This window comes from Cnephaeus nilssonii, assembly GCF_951640355.1.
Source record: "Cnephaeus nilssonii genome assembly, chromosome: 8".
NCBI classification, from domain to species: Eukaryota; Metazoa; Chordata; class Mammalia; order Chiroptera; family Vespertilionidae; genus Cnephaeus; species Cnephaeus nilssonii.
The window spans coordinates 37,442,943-37,461,976 of NC_137079.1; the positions used below are offsets into that span (position 1 = coordinate 37,442,943).

A 19,034-nucleotide genomic window follows, 5' to 3' on the forward strand; every position below is an offset into this window, starting at 1 on the left:
ACAAAATGTTATCATAAAACGGCCAGCTCTAAATGCACTGCTAAAATAACGATTTGAACTGTTTTTGCAAACTAAACGTTCCATTTGTAAGAATACTCACTGCCTAGGTCGCATTCTTTTCTAGTTACAGTTTAAATCAGTATTTTAAGGACCAAGTTTGCTTAGAGAACGTAACATCTTAAGTCTTCAGAAAAGCTTTCCACATATGAAAACTATAATGATCTATCTTCTCTAAGGAAGGCCACTGAGACACAGGCATGGGTAAATAAATGCCTTACAAAGGACGGAATGCTGGAGGGCCAGACGGGACACACACACACGCTAAGCCCCAGTGCTTCTGGTCTCCGTCCCCACCCCTCCCCCCTTCTCCCCCCCCCCCCCCCCCCCGCATCCTTCCCCACGACCCCCAGGCCCCACTTCCTCCATCAGACCTGAACCACTCGCCTGACAGAGGGCCGGCCTGTGATGGTGACCGGGGGTCCACCCGCGTCCTGGCCAGGGTCGAGTTCAGGTTCCCCGGGAGGCGAGCGGTGTTCCGACCGCCCTCCCCTGCAAAGCTAGCAGCGCAGTGGGGCTTGGAGGCCTCCGGGTCAGAGGAGACATTCGCGCAGCCCGATGCCCGCCGCGCTGAGCCGGTTTGGGCGTACACGGCGCCGGCCGAAAGGGAAAAGCGTGGCTGCGCCCCCTGCCCGCGCCCCTCCGCCCGTCTCCCCGGCCCGCGCGCCCTCAGCCAGGCCGCCTGGGCCCTCCTCCCGCCCTTCTCCCTCGGCCGGAAGCCGCAGTTCGCCGCCAGGGGGCGTGGGCAGAGGCTGGCGGGTGACCTCCTCCCACCCGCCCCAGGACCCTCCGGGCGCTCCAGGTGCTGGGGCTGGTGGAACTTGAGCAGTCGTACCCCGGCGAAAAGACCCCCGGATTCGAGCTTTGGAATGCACGAGTTTAGATCCTTACGAATGCAAGAACAAAAACGAAAACAGAAAAGGAAACCCCCCGCCCAGGCCCACTTGGTCGGAGCCACCGGCCCGTGTGGGGTATCGGGGCAGCTGGCAAGGTCCAGAGAGGGAGGGAGGGAGGAAGCGGAGGAGGCTCCTGGAGACCACCTTGGCCCCGCGGTGGGCGCACAGGGGCGAAGGGATGGCCACCGCGCGCGCAGCACCGGGCCCTACCGAGCGTGGCTGGGAGACAGACGGGCTCCTGGCATTAGCCCCCGGTACACGCGGGGGCCACTCCAAGTCGGGCTTTGTTCCCGAGAGGACTCGTTCCTCGCCTGCCTCCCGCGGCCCAGCTCGTCACTCCACTTTTTTCCTAGGAGAACGAGTACCGACGCAGAGACCTCCACTTGGACCGCTCCCGGGGTCCGGAGAGCCCGTGGCCCTTGGCCGCCCCGGCAGCGTTGGCGGCACCTAGAACAGGCGGGCCGCCCGCACCAGGCCCAGCCCGCGGCGCCCGGGTGCCTGGCTCAAGACCCGGCGCGCAGGGCGCACCGCCGCCGACAGCCACTTGGGTTCTGCCCATCGCCCCGGGTACCTTTAGCCCGTTCGGTGGGGTTGGGTCGCTGCGGCCGCGGCGAAACCCCGCTACGGATCCCAACCACAGGTTCCCGCGCGCAGCCTGCGACGTTCCTCGGGTTACCCTGGGGCTGGCGTCTCTCGTCCCATCGGACAGTTGGGGGACAGCGCCCTGGACGGCTGTGCCCGGAGACCAGTCGTCAGATATCATGGACAGACCTTCCTTTCGTCGTGTTTTACACCTGACCTCTGCGGGTGCGGAGGATCTAGTGACAATTTAAAGAAAGAAATCTTAGCTGTGCCTCCAGGCCCGCGTGCCCTTCTGTTGGAGAGGTAGCATTTATCTGTTCCCTGGAAGCCCTGACCGCAAAACAAATAAAAGAGTGAGAGATGGGAAAACCTGGCAGGATTTCCGCCGGTCCCGTCGCGAACTACACGTCCCAGGAAGCCGCGGCGCCGGGACGCGTGTCCATCCACTATCCACTTAGAGAAAGCCTTACTCAGCCGGGGCCGACGCGCGGGGCCAATCCCCTCGCCGGGCACCTTGGACTGGAACCCGAGACGGATTCTCCCCCAATGATGCTCCAGTTGCAGGAGCAACGCCAGTGTATCATTGTCCCGAGAGAGAGGAGCAGTGTGGTCCTTGCCCGCTTCAGCAGAACGACTGTGCTTCAGCTGTACAAGCTCCGGCTGTGATTTTCCTGGGGAACGTGGAGACCCGCGCGCCTGCCCCGCACAGCAAGCGACACCTCTTGGAGCCGTTTTTGCTGCTGCGATTGGCCAACGTGCCCTTACCCCAAACCACAGCTCGTTCTGTCCGCCTTTTTATACTTCAGTTACTCGTGGATTATTTGATAGTCCGTCTCGTAAATGTTTAGCATTTTGCTGCTTTACTACTTCTTTCTGGGGACAGTTCCAGCGTTTGCCGAGACCGGCGGAGAGAGGCGACTGAGCCCAGAGAAGAGTGAGGTATGGGGGCCGGGGCTCAAAGCAGCTGTTGTTCTTCCTGCGCGCTATTTCTATATTCAGGCGGTGGATACGTCCGGAAATAGGTAAGTGGAGAAACAGCTGCCTGACTATTTTGGAAAAGCAGTGAGAGCTTACTGTTACTTCTTTCCAGTGTTATCCGCCCAAGAACTCCTTTCTCCACGGCAGTGGAAATTTCAGGATCTTTGGGTGCTATCCACATCTGGTTGTAACTGTCTTTCTCCGTTCCAACCAATCTTTCTCAGAGCTTTCGAAATAATTCCGAATTAGCTCTTCTCCTAGCTATTTTCATAGAGATTCCCACATAACTAGAGAGACAGCTACTTTTGCATAAGCTGTGATAAGGAACTTAGATCCAGCTGTGAGAAACTTGGTTTCCTTTTTCCCTGGTGCTGCCCGCCGTTTCCAGGTGCACATCTGCAGGTAAACGTGCTTTGAAACGCAAAAAGAATCAATCAAGCACTATTTGAAACTTTAGAGTTTAGAGGGAAAGTATATGTGTTTGCAACAAACGTTTATTTCACTCCATTGAACTCAACAACTGAAATTATACTCAAAACTTACGTCTAGAATTTACATACTTTGAAATTATTGTCTTTTTTTAATTGCTCACCATGTATATTTTGTAGGAAAGAAAAAAAAAAACCTTGGGAATACGTTTTCCAAAGCAAATAAAAGATATTAAATAGTATAATTGGAGGAGCACTCACTCAAAAAAACCTTTCATACTGTATCACTTAGATGATACACTACCTGCTGGCTTTTGCCCATGCTGGGCATGATTTATAATTTTTGCTGTTGTTAATCCTCATTTAAGGATATTTTTTCCATTGATTTTTTTTTTTTTTGAGAGAGAGAATAAAAGGGAGGGAGGGAGGGGGAGAGAGAGAGAAAAATATTGATGTAAGGGAGCCTCCTGAATGCTGGAATCTGCAACCCAGGTAAGTGCCCTTGACTGGGAATTGAACCCACAACCTTTCCATTCATAGGCTGACTAACCACTGACAAACACTGACCTGGGCTATAATACTAATTTTTAAAAGAATCATTGAGATTTTTCAAAATATTTTTAGAGGCACTATTTGATCACAAATTTCCATATGTGATGGACATAAATAGTAGGTTGATAAGAATATTTTTATATATGAAATGCATAAATGCATTCTATGTTTACATAGATGAGTTTATTACCATACTAGAGGCCCAGTGCATGATTGAATCATGCACGTGTAGGGTCCCCTACACGCTTTCGCTTTTCGCGGTGGACCTGGGTGCCTGTCCTCCGGCTTCTGAAAGGCCTGGTGCCGGAGCAGACAGGCACCCAGCTCCCATGCTTTTGATGGTCCACTGCCGCTGAGGGGGGCTACCCTGCTGTTGAGAGGCGCAAGGGGCGGGACTCCCGCCCCCTGTGCCTCTCAACAGCAGGGTAGCCCCCCTCAGTGGCAGCGGATCCGTGCCTCTCAATGGCCTGATAGGCCACCCCGAGTCCCGCCCCCCAGCCTCCCGCCGCCCAATCTTGGGCGTAGCGGAGTGATGGTAATTTACATGTTACTCTATTATTAGATAGGATTCCCTTGCAATTTTCTAATGAAACTGTTTTATGTTATCTTGGCCATTGGCATCCTCTTCTTTTTTAAATCTCTGATCCATCATATTCATTCTGATACTCAAAGTATAACAGAGAAGACAAGTGTATGTTCGGGGGAGAACATGAAGGAGAAGAGTAAGGTTCACAGACTGGACAGCATAATCTTTGTGCACTTGTTCCTTAAAATAATATTTCTATATTATTCTCCTACCCATCACAGGTTCACATCTTCTCCAGGTGAAAAGATATTCCAGATTAAAATCTCGGCACCAGATGAGCAATTCACTAGAGTTGGCGTCCAGGTTTTAGACCGCAAGGATGGGTCCTTCATAGTCAGATACAGAATGTATGCAAGCTACAAAAATCTGAAGGTTGAAGTTAAATTCCAAGGTCAACATGTGGCCAAATCCCCATATATTTTAAAAGGTAATTTGGAACATAATTTTAAAACAACAATTTGAATACAATGATGCCTGTCATTTAATTTTTTTTAAAAGTTAGCATGATATTGCTGAAACCGGTTTGGCTCAGTGGATAGAGCGTCTGTCTGTGGACTGAAAGGTCCCAGGTTCAATGCCGGTCAAGGGCATGTACATTGGTTGCGGGCACATCCCTGGTAGGGGGTGTGCAGGAGGCAGCTGGTCGATGTTTCTCTCTCATCGATGTTTCTAGCTCTCTATCCCTCTCCCTTCCTCTCTGTAAAAAATCAATAAAATATATATATTTTTTTAAAAGTGCAAAAAAAAAAAAAGTTAACATGATATTGTTTCACTAAAAGAAAAAAATAGACATTTTCTCCTTGAAAGCTAAATTGAGAGTCCTGAGGAAATGCAAGATTTGAATGGAAATTATAATTCACTAAAGAGGGAAGAACATACTAATAGAGAATTTGTTCCCTGAAGACACAACATTAACAAGAATAATCAAGCTATATACAATATGGTCATAGATTACACTTACTTAATTGGAGGTATGTGACAAGTAACTGATAAGCATTATTGAAATTTGATCACTTCAGGAAGAGAAAGGGCTTGAAGCAAAAGGGAGAAGTTAACAGTTATTTTTTGGTGTTTTTTTTAAATATATTTTTATTGATTTTAGAGAGGAAGAGAGAGGGATAGAGAGATAGAAACATCAATGATGAGAGATAATCACTGATCAGCTACCTCTTGCACGCCCCCTACTGGGGATCGAGCCCGCAACCCAGGCATGTGCCCTTGGCCAGAATCGAACCTGGGACCCTTCAGTCCGCAGGCCGACACTCCATCCACTGAGCCAAACCAGCTAGGGCATCAGTTGTTTTTTGTTTGTTTTTGTTCCAATAATATTTTTCTGGAGAAATTCTGATTTTATTTATTTATTTATTTATTTATTTATTTATTTATTTATTTGTATAGGATGAGACTGCAGCTGCCTTACCTAGAGCCATATCCTTCCATATCAATGGAGATAGTATCCTAACACAGTGGAAAAGCAGACACAAATTTTTCTTGTCCCCCACCTCCAACAAAGGCAAATGTTTTAAAAATATTTCCCACATTCCACCAGGACCACATGGTACAATATAAACCTTAAAAAAATATTCCATTGTCGACTACTGCCTGGGTCAGGTGGGAATCTGAAAATTATAGAAAGGAATGACAGTAAAATCTCAATTCAGATTCTGCTATATTTTGTTAATATTATTTCTATAAACATATAATCATTTAATTACAATATGAATGAACTTTTTTTTTCCAGAAAGGGGGAGAGAATCATTGATCTGCTGCCTCCAGCACGCCCCCTACTGGACACTGAGCCTGCAACCAGGGCAGGTGCCCTGAATGGGAATCAAACTATGACCTCCTGGTTCATAAATGCTCAACCACTTAACCACACCGGCTGGGCTGAATGAACTATGTTGAAGATTGCTCTTGTTTTTGCCTAATTCTCAAAACAAGCAAACATAATAGTGGTTCTTTGTTTACCTACATTGTTATTGATGATTGATGATAATTTACTCATTGAGGAAAATACCTTAGACACTTTAAGAAACTGTTCTTATAAAAGATCATTGAAATATTAATTTTATATCACTTTTGTCTTTCATTAAAAAAAGATATACTCCTTTGATATATTTTTACCAATGTTTGCTTATTTTTAAGTACACAAAACATAAAAAATAATGGATTATAATAGCCACTGTGAGCAAAAATCAGTTACGATTGGCTTTCCATTGAACGCATGCAAAGCAGGCCTCACTGTGAAAATATCACGACCTTACTGTGAAGAGCTGTCAGAACAGAAGACAAAATACCCTTCCTAATAACCTCGGCGACGTTTGTGAAGTCACATAATGGATATTTGTTACGTGTTTCAAATGCTGAAATTATTACTGTATAATTTGTTCCTTGTTTGTAATTAGGGCCGGTTTACCACGAGAATTGTGACTGTCCTTTGGAAGATAGTGCAGCCTGGCTACAGGAGATGAACTGCCCACAAACCATCGCTCAGATTCAGAGAGATCTGGTGCATTTCCCTACTGTTGATCCAGAAAAGATTGCAGAAGAAATCCCAAAGAGATTTGGACAAAGGCAGAGCTTGTGTCACTATACCGTGAAGGATAACAAGGTACAATTTTTTTTCTTTCTTGATTGATTAAGGTATTACATATGTGTCCTTATCCCCCCATTGCCTCCCCCACACCACCACCACCCCCGCTCATGCCCTCACCCTCCTGGTGTCTGTGTCCATTGGTTAGGCTTATATGCATGCATACAAGTCCTTTGGTTGATCTCTCCCCCTTACCCGCACCCTCCCCTACCTTCCCTCTGAGGTTTGATGGCCTGATCGATGCTTCTCTGTCTCTGGATCTGTTTTTGTTCATCTGTGTCTGTTGTTCATTATATTCCACAAATGAGTGAGAGCATGTGATATTTATCTTTCTCTGACTGAATTATTTCTCTTAGCATAATGCTCTCTAGGACCATCCATGCTGTTGCTAATGGTTGGAGTTCCTTCCTTTTTACAGCAGCATAGTATTGCATTGTATAGATGTACCACAGTTTTTTAATCCACTCATATGCTGATGGGCACTTAGGCTGTTTCCAAATCTTAGCTATTGTAAATTGTGCTGCTATGAACATAAGGGTGCATATATCCTTTCTGATTGGTGTTTCTAGTTTCTTGGGATATATTCCCAGGAGTGGGATTACTGGGTCAAATGGGAGTTCCATTTTTAGTTTCTTGAGGAAACTCCATACTGTTCTCCACAGTGGCTGCACCAGTCTGCATTCCCACCAGCAGTGCACAAGGGTTCCTTTTTTTCCGAATCCTCGCCAGCACTTGTCGTTTGTTGATTTGTTGATGATAGCCATTCTGACAGGTGTGAGATGGTACCTCATTGTCGTTTTGACTTGCATCTCTAGGATGATTAATGACTTTGAGCATGTTTTCATATATCTCTTGGCCTTCCTTATGTCCTCACAAGGTACAATTTGTGCTTGAGGTTTGCTTGTCTATCTTAGTGATTTTTTATTTTGGCCATTTGGCTACAACTAGGTATGTAGTTTTACTAAAAATCATCCTAAGGATCATTCTGATAAACTTTATCTCAGTGAAGCCTGCCAATACTTCTAGACTAACGTAACAAACATTCAATTTTCTTCCAGGTTTATATCAAGACTCATGGTGAACATGTAGGTTTTAGAATTTTCATGGATGCCATCCTACTTTCTTTGACTAGAAAAGTAAGTATTTCTTTGATATAAAATAAACAATTTAAGCCCAGGTTTTAAAATATAATTTTTCAAACTAAAAATAATAACCATATCAGGCGTGTCCTATTTGGGTCTTCTTATAATGCTATTCTGAAGTTTTATGCCTTGTGGGGTGCCTGTGTTAATGTCCTAGGGCTGCTGTAATAAAGTGCCACAAACTGGGTGGCTTCAAACAACAGAAATTCACTCTTTCACAGTTCTGGAGACTAGACGTCCAAAATCAAGGCGCCAGCAGGGCTGTGCTTCCGCTGAAACCTATAGAGGAGAACCCTTCTCGGCTCTTCTGACTTCCGGTGGTGCCCAGCAATACTTGGCATTCCTTGGTTTGCAGCTGCATCGCTCTAGTCTCTGTCCTCACAAGGCATTATCCCTGTATGTCCTCACCTCTGTGCACAAGGACACACGTTGATCAATAGAAGGCATTATACAATGCAAGACATGTTGGTAAGCTCTTTTCTTTTTCCTAGGTGAGGATGCCTGATGTGGAGTTTTTTGTTAATTTGGGAGATTGGCCTTTGGAAAAAAAGAAATCCAGTCCACACATTCACCCGATCTTTTCCTGGTGTGGCTCCACAGACTCCAAGGATATCGTGATGCCCACCTACGACCTGACGGACTCTGTTCTGGAAACCATGGGCCGGTGAGAGATGGGTCACAGATGACCCAGAGCCTTGGTTTTTTTCCCCCCTGGTGAGTTCTTTCCCAACAACCTTTGTGATGTGATGGTTTGGAGGGAAAATGTGTTGTACTTTCTGTCTTCCAGAGTAAGTCTGGATATGATGTCTGTGCAAGCTAACACGGGTCCTCCCTGGGAAAGCAAAAACTCCACAGCTGTCTGGAGAGGCCGAGACAGCCGAAAAGAGAGACTTGAGCTGGTTAAACTCAGCAGAAAACACCCAGAGCTCATAGATGCTGCCTTCACCAACTTTTTCTTCTTTAAACACGATGAAAGCCTCTATGGTCCCATTGTGAAACACATTTCATTTTTTGATTTCTTCAAGGTATGGCATCATCTGTGACCAGTCCTTTCTTGTTTTTCCAAATACAGTTGACCCTTGAACGACATGGGATTGAACTGCACAGACCCATTTACAGGCTGGTTTTTCTCAATATACAGTCAGCCCTCTATTTCCCCAGCTTTTGAATCCATGGATTCAGTCGACTGCAGATCAAAAACAGTATTTTTATGTGAGGCTGGGAATCCGCAGACGTGGAAGGCCGGCTATGTGCATTGATCTTTGCCATTTTATATAAGGAACTTGATCACTTGTGGATTTGGGTATCTGTGGGGGTCCTGGAACCAATCCTCCATGGATACGAAGGGACAGCTGTTTGGAGGGAATCAAAAGTTAGAAAGAAAAGAAGAAAAAGAAGTTATTTGCATGACTTTGACAGTGCTGGAGAGGGGGAGGAGTCCGTGTCCCTAAACCCCATGTTGTTCAAGGGAATACTGTATCTTCATTTCGGGGTGAGAAATTGAGGCCTATCACTCACAGGGATGGGAGAGATGAGCATAAAACTCAGTGACTTTCAGGGCATGGGGCCCCAGGGACTATACTCAGTACCCAGCCCTGACATTAAATGTATATCAGGGAGCTTGGGGCCAGGGGAGAGCTATAATTTTTCCCCTCAGTTGACCCCCAAGGTAGTACATTTCAGCTCCAGAATCTTTTTTATTAATAGATACATGTAAGTGGTTTTACAAATACTTCTTCCCAGAGCCACAGCTTGACAACAGACTAAAGAAGATGTAAACCAGGTGTCTCTTAATAGGGGAAATGACTTGAAATCCATCCAAATGGTCTGCGTGGGAATTCTTTCTGTAGCTAGAAGGTGTATTGCTCATGTTTCCCAGGGAGTGGTCCTTCTTCTAGCAACTCCACTTTTCACGCAGTAGGATACTGCCCCGTTCTCTAGACCAGTGGTGGGCAAACTGCGGCTCGCGAGCTACATGCCTCAATCAGATTGAGGACATTTTTAGCAAAGGCCAGCTTAGGAGTACCCTAATTAAGTTAATAACAATGTACCTACCTATATAGTTTAAGTTTAGAAAATTTGGTTCTCAAAAGAAATTTCAATCGTTGTACTGTTGATATTTGGCTCTGTTGACTAATGAGTTTGCCGACCACTGCTCTAGACCAATGAGTAGTTTTTGAAGTCCCATGTGGTGGTGAGAAAGGTGGGTAAGGCAAGTGATTAGTGAGCTCTGTCTATGCTGTATTTGGCCAAGTTTGTTTTTTGTTGTTGATGGGTCACATGGCAGCAGGTAGACCTAAAGAATTCCATAGGTTAAGTTGTCAGTATTTCCATATGCATATCACAGAGATGTTTGAAACATGGTAAAACCAAAGAGAGTTAATACCAGCCATACATTCTCAAGGTATTCTGTCATGCCTTTGCTTTGTTCCTATCTATTGAATTTGCTACAACTAAAGACTACTGATTAACACAATGCTATGAATATTTTTATTCAGAGATGTACTTGCCTCAGAGCTTGTTAATTTCCTTAAGACTTGTGTGTGGCCACCTAATGTTTAAAAGGTATGGTTAACATGGTATAGAATGTGCCCTCAGCAGGTGCTCACATGTGATGAATTAAGTAGTAGGGAAATTACAATCACCATAAATCAATCTTTCTTTAGGTTATAGCCTGAGGACAACAGTTATTTATTATTTTATTGGCTGCTTCAACAATGTAGACTTGTGGTCTGTGAAATTTAAGAGAGCATCAAAATAAGCCTTCAACTCTAGGTCAGCACGTTATATAATAGCAGTTACTAATGGTGAAAGCAGTGGGCAAAATCTGGCCAGTTTATATCTGAGGAGAGTGGGACTCTTTGTGTGGGAAGGGGAGGAGAATAATGAAAGTACACAAAAAGGAAATTATTATAGAGGTTCTTACATTTTACTGCTGTTTCACAGCACAAGTATCAAATAAACGTTGATGGCACTGTCGCAGCATATCGCCTGCCATATCTTCTAGTCGGCGACAGTGTTGTGCTGAAGCAGGACTCCATCTACTATGAACACTTTTACAATGAGCTGCAGCCCTGGAAACATTACATTCCTGTTAAAAGCAACCTGAGCGATCTTTTAGAAAAACTTAACTGGGCAAAAGATCACGATGAAGAGGTAAGGTCAGTCTCCTTGTACCGTAATATCATAGCCTCATTTATTTATTTTTAAAATATATTTTGATTGGTTTCAGAGACAGAGAGAGAGATAGAAACATCAATCATGATGAGAGAGAATCATTGGTTGGCTGCCTCCTGCAAGCCCCACAATGGGGATCAAGCCCGCAATCCGGGCATGTGCCCTGACTGGAAATCGAACTGTGACCTCCTGGTTCATAGGTCAATGCTCAACCACTGAGCCATGCTGGCCGGGCTCATGGCTTCATTTTAAATGTCTGCTCAGTAGGCTCAGAATAGACCTTTACCTATAAATAGGAAGCCCCATGGGTAACCCAATTCCATTCACGGTGAACACAGGTATTGTGGCTTGGATTAACTGTCCAGTCTGCACATGAAACAAAAAGCTAAACCTTGGCTTTGACTTCGCTTTCTCTTTTAGTCAAGTTGATCTGAGCCTCCAACACTCCCTCACTTCTACTAGGAACATAAAAATTAAGAAAGCTGGCCTGATAGAAGGGAAAACTAACTTCTATGGATTAAAATGAGCGATTTGGAGGATGTGAAGAAAAAGGAACCCTAGTACACTGCTGGTGGGAATGCAGACTGGTGCAGCCATTATGGAAAACAGTATGGAGTTTCCTCAAAAAATTAAATATGGAACTGCCATTTGACCCAGTGATCCTACTTCTAGGAATATATCCTAAGAAACTCGAAACACCAATCATAAAGAATATATGCACCCCTATGTTCATAGCAGCACAATTTACAATAGCTAATACCTGGAAACAACCCAAGTGCCCATCAGTAGATGAGTGGATAAAAAACCTGTGGTACATTTACACCATGGAATACTATGCAGCGGTAAAAAAGAAGAATCTCTTACCCTTTGAGACAGCATGGAGGGACCTGGAGAGTATCATGCTAAGTGAAATAAGTCATTCAGAGAAAGACAAGTATCACATGTGGAATCTAAGTAACAAAATAAACTGATGAACAGAGTGGATCCAGAGACATAGAAGCATAGAACAGAGTGTAGAATCTCAGAGGGAAGGAAGGGGAGTGTGGGTGGGTGGGAGGTAATCAACCAAAGACCTTTTATGCATGTATGCATAACCCATGGATGCAGTTAGTGGGGTGGGAAGGCCTGGGGCAGGAAGGGGGGGTGAGGTGTGGGCTGGAGGGGGTTGATGGGGAGGGAAAGAGGACATATGTAATACTTTCAACAAGAAAGATTTTTTTAAAAATAAAATAAAGCTAAAAAATTAAAGATTGCATGAAATAAACTTGGAAGTAATTTCTGAAAAATTATAATAGAGTGCATTAACCTTTTGCACTCGGATGTCGAGTGTGACTCGACATGGTTAGCATTAGAATAAAGGAATTGAGAAAAAAAGCAAGCGAGTGCAAAGGGTTAAGCTTAATCCTGCATTTACTTTACAAAGTCATTGTTATTTCATTTAATGTATACCCTTTCTCTCCAAGAGAGACTTAATTCTAGAAGGTTTAATGACTTCTCAAACTCTCAAGTCTTAAAAATGTCCTTTTAATTAAAACAAACATACTTTGTTAACTGTTCCCTGTACCAGGAAAGACTAACCCCAAAGATATTTTTCCCACTAAAATGTACTCTGAAGGCCCTAACCGGTTTGGCTCAGTGGATAGAGTTTTGGCCTGCGGACTGAAGGGTCCCAGGTTTGATTCCGGTCAAGGGCATGTACCTTGGTTGCAGGCACATCCCCAATAGGGGATGTGCAGGAGGCAGCTGATCGATGTTTCTCTCTCATTGATGTTTCTAACTCTCTATCCTTCTTCCTTCCTCTCTATAAAAAAAATCAATAAAATATATATTTTTTAAAATGTACTCTGAAGATCAGATTTCCTATGCCTGCATGGGGAAAAAAATGTTTCATGAAAGGATTTTTTTGTGGTTGGTTCCATAGGCAAAGAAGATAGCAAAAACAGGACAAGAATTTGCAAGAAATAATCTCATGGGTGATGACATATTCTGTTATTACTTTAAACTTTTCCAGGTCAGTATTTTCTAAGAAAATGACATCTAACTTGTAATTGATCATATTAGTAGTTAAGTGAAATGATATTATGTATATTATTTATATATTTATATATTAACATTTATATAAATAATATTTATAATATAATTTCACTTAATGTCTGAAATTATAAAAGGAGACAAATGTACCTCTGTGGGTGAAAATCAAGGACAAACATTAAGTAATATTGAAAAAAGAAGAAAACCAAAGAGTAGCTATTGGATAATGCTACAACATTAAAGGAAAGGCATTAATGTTAGAACTATGTGGTATTTGGTTAGGAAAGTGGCATCTGATTGTGCAAAATTACTATGCATGGATTCATATTTCCTCTTTGTATAATATTACTGCTTACTGCCTTACCATTTCTTTGTCTACATAGTGCAAAGTATGTTTAGAACTGTTGTGCTGACTCCATATGAGCCATGATTTCTCTTAGAAATCATTTCATGGACCTTAGCGTTTAGGGATCATAAAGCATATCTGACAATTTGAAAGGTTCTTTAAAAAAAAAAAGCAATAGTAAGCAAGTAATTTGCTAATAATTATACGAGATATAAATTAAGCTTTTTTTTTTTTAATCACAGAATTGCAGATATTGAGCCCCATATCTTAGGCTCTGCTACAAGATAAAGTCAGACTTTTTTCTGGTCTGCACTGGCCTCTTCCCCTTTTTAACTTCTGGAGGGTGGTGAAGGGATGGAGTGGGTGAAGGTGTAAACTGAAGGAGCCGGGGATTTACTATCAAAATTCCTAAAGGTCTACAGGGTAGTAGTGTTCATTCACTCAACTCACATATACTAGTGTATAAGCACCTAGTCCAGAGCCTGTCACAGAAGGAGCACATAATGAATGAAGATGGTAACTGATTCTATATAAGCCATGGTAGGTAAGACAAAAATAGCCTCTGTCCTCAAATTTTCAGTCCAAGGAAGATTATGTGCGCAGTTTTTTTCACTGCAAGGCAAAGGCGGTGCAAAGTAAGTTAAAAATCCAGTCATATAAATAAAAGATGAATAAGGAGAGATCCCCTAGAAATAGGCAGCCAGTGTCCAAAGGACAGCTGCCTCAAAAACTCTGTTGTGGAATGTTTAAGGGGAGTATGGTGGACCTTGCATATTGTCACTTGACACGTGTGAGTTAAATGGAACCATATTCTAGCAAATTTTAGCATATCTAATTTGGTAAATATACTTTAAGCATCATGTAAGGAATGCTTCTGTATTGTTGCTTATGCAGGAATATGCCAATTTACAAGTGAGTGAGCCCCAAATCCGAGAGGGCATGAAGAGGGTAGAACCACAGACCGAGGATGACCTCTTTCCTTGCACATGCCATAGGAAAAAGGTAACCAGAACCAGCCAATGTCAGAGTAACAACTAACTTTGATCCAAGTCCTTATTCAGTCAGGCAATGATAATCTGAGTTTCTCCTGGAGCCTCCAAGCCAAAAGAAAGGGTGCTGAGATACAGTTGAGTGAGAAGATGTAGGAGCTCCCAGCAAAGTGGGCGGAGGTCTTTTTTTAATGTGAGAATTCACATCGTATGGCATTTGAATTTAGAGATGAAAAAATATATAACCATGATTATTCATGTTAGCAAATTATTCATGAAAAGCAATAACTGTTGGTACCACCACATACTGATTTTGTTTATAAAAGGCAGGTTCAGCCCTAGCTGGTTTGGCTCAGTGGATAGAGCGTCAGCCTGAGGACTGAAAGGTCCCAGGTTCAATTCCAGTCAAGGGCAGATGCCTGGGTTGCGGGCTCGATCCCCAGTGGGGGGCAGCGTGCAGGAGGCAGCCAACCAATGATTCTCTCTCATCATTGATGTTTCTATCTCTCTCTCTCTCTCCTTTTCTCTGAAATCAATAAAAATTATTTTTTAAAAAAGGCAGATTCACATAGGGACTTGTCAGGCTAGAAAGGACCTCAGAGGTCATCCAATAAATGCTTTCATTTAGTGATTAACCAAACTGATCCCAAAGAAGAAGTTAATTCAGAATCAGCTAGCTGCATTACAGGAAAGCAAGGACCAAAAAACTAATCTTTCATCTTCAAATTGTGTGCATGGTTATATATAAAGACAGTGTGGTAGGGGAGGGTTGTTTTGATTATAGTTTTTTGTTTGAAGGAATGTATATTGTATAAAATTCTGATTTATATCTGTAATATATATTGACATTTTTAAGCAACATCATTATAATAGAGTTTTTATTGTATTGGTTTTGTTTTGAGAACTTATTTTCTATCAAGTGGTACATTATCAACCAATGTTAACTCTTGTCAATGCTGCAAAACCATAAAATTAGTTAAAGCCAGAGACAAAACCAATTATTAAAAAATATTTTTTTAAAAAGGGAGATCTCTCCTTTCAATTCTGACAGGGCCAGAATTGAAAGGTACCCTCTCACAAAGTTAGTGATTTGGTGTCAGAACACTTCTGTGGACTCCAAGTGAAACTGGGCAGCTTCCTCTCTCCGCTCCTTTTTAAAAATTTTTTTTTATATTTGTCTAAGTGTTTTAAGGGCTGTCAAATGATTATACTTATTTGTAGAAGTTAGGGGGCCTGTAATGACAGCTTTGTTTATTTCTTCTTCATTGTGTACCCTACCCTGTCACTGACCATTCATAACACAAGGCCTTTTTACAGTTTGGGTTTCTCATCAGTAGTCCTATGAAACTCTACCCGTGGGTGATTCCAAAAACAGTTCTGGACCCTATAAGTCTATAGCAGTAACTTGACTTTTTTTTCATTCTTCCATCTTTAAGGGAAAACAATTAATAGACTAATATAAGTCTTCCTAACTCATGTGTGACTTCTTGATGGCTCTAAATATTTTGCTTCTTCATTTCAGACCAAAGATGAACTCTGATGTGCAGAATTACCTTCCCTTCAAATAATGGTGCTCTGAAGACTCTTCTTAACTGAAAAGAAGAATGTTTTTAAAAATATTAATGCTATGGACAATATAAAATCTGCTATGTGATTGTCTGGGTCATGAAGATATATTTCTTCTTATTATGCAGTATTCCCTTGACTGTCTTTTAAAGCACATTTTTAGAATTTTATAATAAAACCACTTTTATTTTAAAGGCCTGTGGATATACTAGTTATTAATTGTGTTTGGATCAGTAAAAAGAGGGGGAGTCTGGGTCCTGGAGTCAGTGTGGAACATCACAGCAGCCACCAGCAACCCAAAAATGTGGTTTTCAAGACAAAGCAATAAACCTCTGTCTTGTTTATTATTTTGGATTTAAGTCACTCACAGCCAAACCTAACAAATCTTACAAGTCCTTTCATAATCTGGTCTCTGCCTGCATCTTTAATCAAATCTCCCATGACTTCCTAATTGTGTACTCTGTAACCTAGCAAAATAAATCCCTTACCCTCTTTCAATGGCTTCTTACCTTGCTTGTGTATGCTTTCCCCTTGGTCTGCAATGCCATGACCCTCTCTTCTTCCTCTGGCTTAGATAGCCTTCAATGCTCATTTTAGGAATCACCCCTCTGAACCTTCCATCTGCATTTACCATCCTATGTGGTAGTGATCTAGTTGGTTGTCTCTTTCCCTTGCCAGATTTTAAGCAGCTTGACCACAGGGACCATGCTCTTCTTCTATTTAATAAAGTACCTCCAGCCCTAACCGGTTTGGCTCAGTGGATAGAGCGTTGGCCTGTGGACTGAAGGGTCCCAGGTTCGATTTCGGTCAAGGGCATGTACCTTGGTTGCAGGCACATCCCTAGTAGGAGGTGTGCAGGAGGCAGCTGATCGATGTTTCTCTCTCATCGATGTTACTAACTCTCTATCCCTCTCCCTTCCTCTCTGTAAAAAAACAATAAAATATATTTAATAAAATAAAATAAAGTACCTCCAACTAGAAAGTCTCAATAAATATTAAATAAATGACGACTGAATGAATGAAAATCACTTTGAAATGTGATTAAGAGAATTAAAAAGGAACTTGAAACCTAACACTGAACCATAATATAATATTTTACATTTATCTAATAGTTTCCCTTCCATCCACCTTACAGTTAAATAGTCTGTGAGAAATTGTGTTGTATCTTATGTACATAAACATAACATGTGTCTGCAGCTTAAAAATAATTATAAGAAGCCCGGCTGGTGTGGCTCAGTGGTTGAGAGTCAACTTATAAACCAGAAGGTAATGGTCAGGGCACATGCCTGGGTCGCAGGCTTGATTCCCTGTGTGGGGCTTGCAGGAGTCAGCTAATCAATGATTCTCTCTCATCATAGATGTTTTTATCTCTCCTTCTCCCATCCTCTCTGAAATAAAAAATATATTTTTAAAAATAATAATTACAAGAAAACACCCATGTAACTACTAGAAAGATTCTTTTCTTGACAAACTAGTCAGACTCCTGAACCTTCTAGGTGCATAAGTGCACTTCCTTATAAAATCCAGTTTCAGCAAGAACCCTGCTTAGTCCTTTTAGCAAGAATCTTCCTCCTCCAGTGCATTTGGTCTTAAATTTACTGAAAATCATTCAATTGAACTCTTAGAGTGGATTTTATGCCATGTAAATAAAGTTGTTTTTAAAAGCATAGCTAGAAAATTAGGAGTCAAGAAATGTTAATTAAGATTTGTAATTCAGATCCTTTCTTACAGCTGCATAGTACCACAGTTGTTTAATCCACTGGTCTACTGATGAGCACTTGGGCTGTTTCCAGAACTTAGCTATTGTAAATAACGCAGGATCTCTTACCCTTTAAAACAGCATGGAGGGACCTGGAGAGTATAATGCTAAGCCAAATAAGCCAGTCAGAGAAAGACAAGTATCACATGATCTCACTTATATGTGGAATCTAATGAACAAAATAAAGAGATGAACAAAAAAGCTCCAGAAACATTGAAGCATGCAATAGATATTTCAGAGGGAAGTCGGGGGGTGGGGAGGAGTGTGGACAGGAAGAGATTAACCAATGAACTTATATGCATATATGCACAATCCATGGACACAATAGTGCAAAGAAGGCCTGGGAGTGGAAGAGACTGGGGTAGAGGGGTTTAATGGGGCGGGGCGGGGGGGGGGCGCGGGGGACATCTGTAATACTTTCAACAATAAAGATAACTTTAAAAAAAAAGATTTGTAATTGCGGAAAATGCTTGAGATAAATGACAAGTGGTTTTCTGGATTTTATTTCCTTACATGATCTGTGGCAGAAAAGAGGACAGTTACCAACCACACTGGGCTTGGGGAAGATTCATTCATTCAAGAAGTACTGATTTGCCAGGCATTAGTCTATATACAGGAGGTTCAAGATAAAACAACAAGAACAGAACTCCCTGCCTTTATGGAGAGTTTGCGGTCCAGTAAGAAAACAGATACTTAGTATGTTAGGTGACCAGGGTAAAAGGATAGAAACTGGGGCGATTAGGGAAGGCCCAGGGGAAAATGATAGCGAAGACTGGCGGAGCTAGCCGGTGGGGATACTCTGAGAGGAGGAACCAGCCATTGAAAAGCCCTGTAGGGGGCACATCTTTTTGATGATGGGCCAGGTGAGAAGCCTTTGGAAGGTTTTCAGCCAAGGCGTTTACATTTCAACTGGGTCTAGTTGGCCTCTGTGCTGCTGACCTAGGGACGAGGTGGGGGAAGCGTGGGAACAAGAGATCACCTGGCTGTTTCAATAATCCAGGCTAAAATGATGGTTGGAGCTCGGACCGGTCTGGTATGAAGTATGAGAAGTGGTTGGGTTCTGTATATATTTGCAAATAGAGCCAACTGGGTCCACTAATTGTGGGGTGTGAGAAAATCAGAGGTGACACCGCGTTTTTCCGACCTGCGTAACGTCTAAAGGGGTAGCTGGGACGGGGAAGGGTCCGGCGGGGAACCAGGTGGCGGTGGGCAGTGGCAGGAGGCTGCGCGTCAGCCACCCACGTGTTCGCGTGCACACGTGGCTCGGTCCCAGCGGGCGGCGGCGGGAAAAACTCCCGCTCCCAGCGTGCCCCGCGCGCCCTCCCGCGCGCCGGGGGGGCGGGGACTGCGCG

The 19,034-nt window shown here is 43.0% G+C and overlaps 2 protein-coding genes across 7 annotated transcripts in view; one reads left to right on the forward strand and one right to left on the reverse strand.

Moving 5' to 3' along the window:
• The window catches only part of BIVM (basic, immunoglobulin-like variable motif containing), a 31,979-nt gene extending 30,085 nt beyond the window's left edge, over positions 1-1,894 (reverse strand). For 3 of the 5 annotated variants that reach the window (XM_079778692.1, XM_079778691.1, XM_079778688.1), the window contains exon 1: positions 432-1,515. The gene's annotated coding sequence lies outside the window, so the exon portion shown is untranslated. The other 2 variants (XM_079778690.1, XM_079778689.1) reach the window with 2 other exon arrangements.
• A 168-nt stretch (positions 1,895-2,062) lies between these two features.
• On the forward strand, positions 2,063-16,110 carry POGLUT2 (protein O-glucosyltransferase 2). 2 transcript variants are annotated; one of them, XM_079778687.1, is made up of 10 exons: positions 2,065-2,557; positions 4,301-4,506; positions 6,485-6,690; positions 7,731-7,808; positions 8,306-8,478; positions 8,602-8,839; positions 10,761-10,970; positions 12,913-13,002; positions 14,263-14,370; positions 15,880-16,110. In XM_079778687.1, exons 1-10 carry the CDS (start codon positions 2,376-2,378, stop codon positions 15,895-15,897), a joined length of 1,509 nt encoding a protein of 502 aa, XP_079634813.1. In that variant the 5' UTR covers positions 2,065-2,375; the 3' UTR covers positions 15,898-16,110. The 2 variants fall into 2 exon arrangements, with proteins under 2 accessions (XP_079634812.1, XP_079634813.1); XM_079778686.1 differs by lacking the exon at positions 15,880-16,110 and having other exon boundaries at positions 2,063-2,557; positions 14,263-14,421.
• The last annotated feature ends 2,924 nt before the right edge of the window (positions 16,111-19,034 follow it).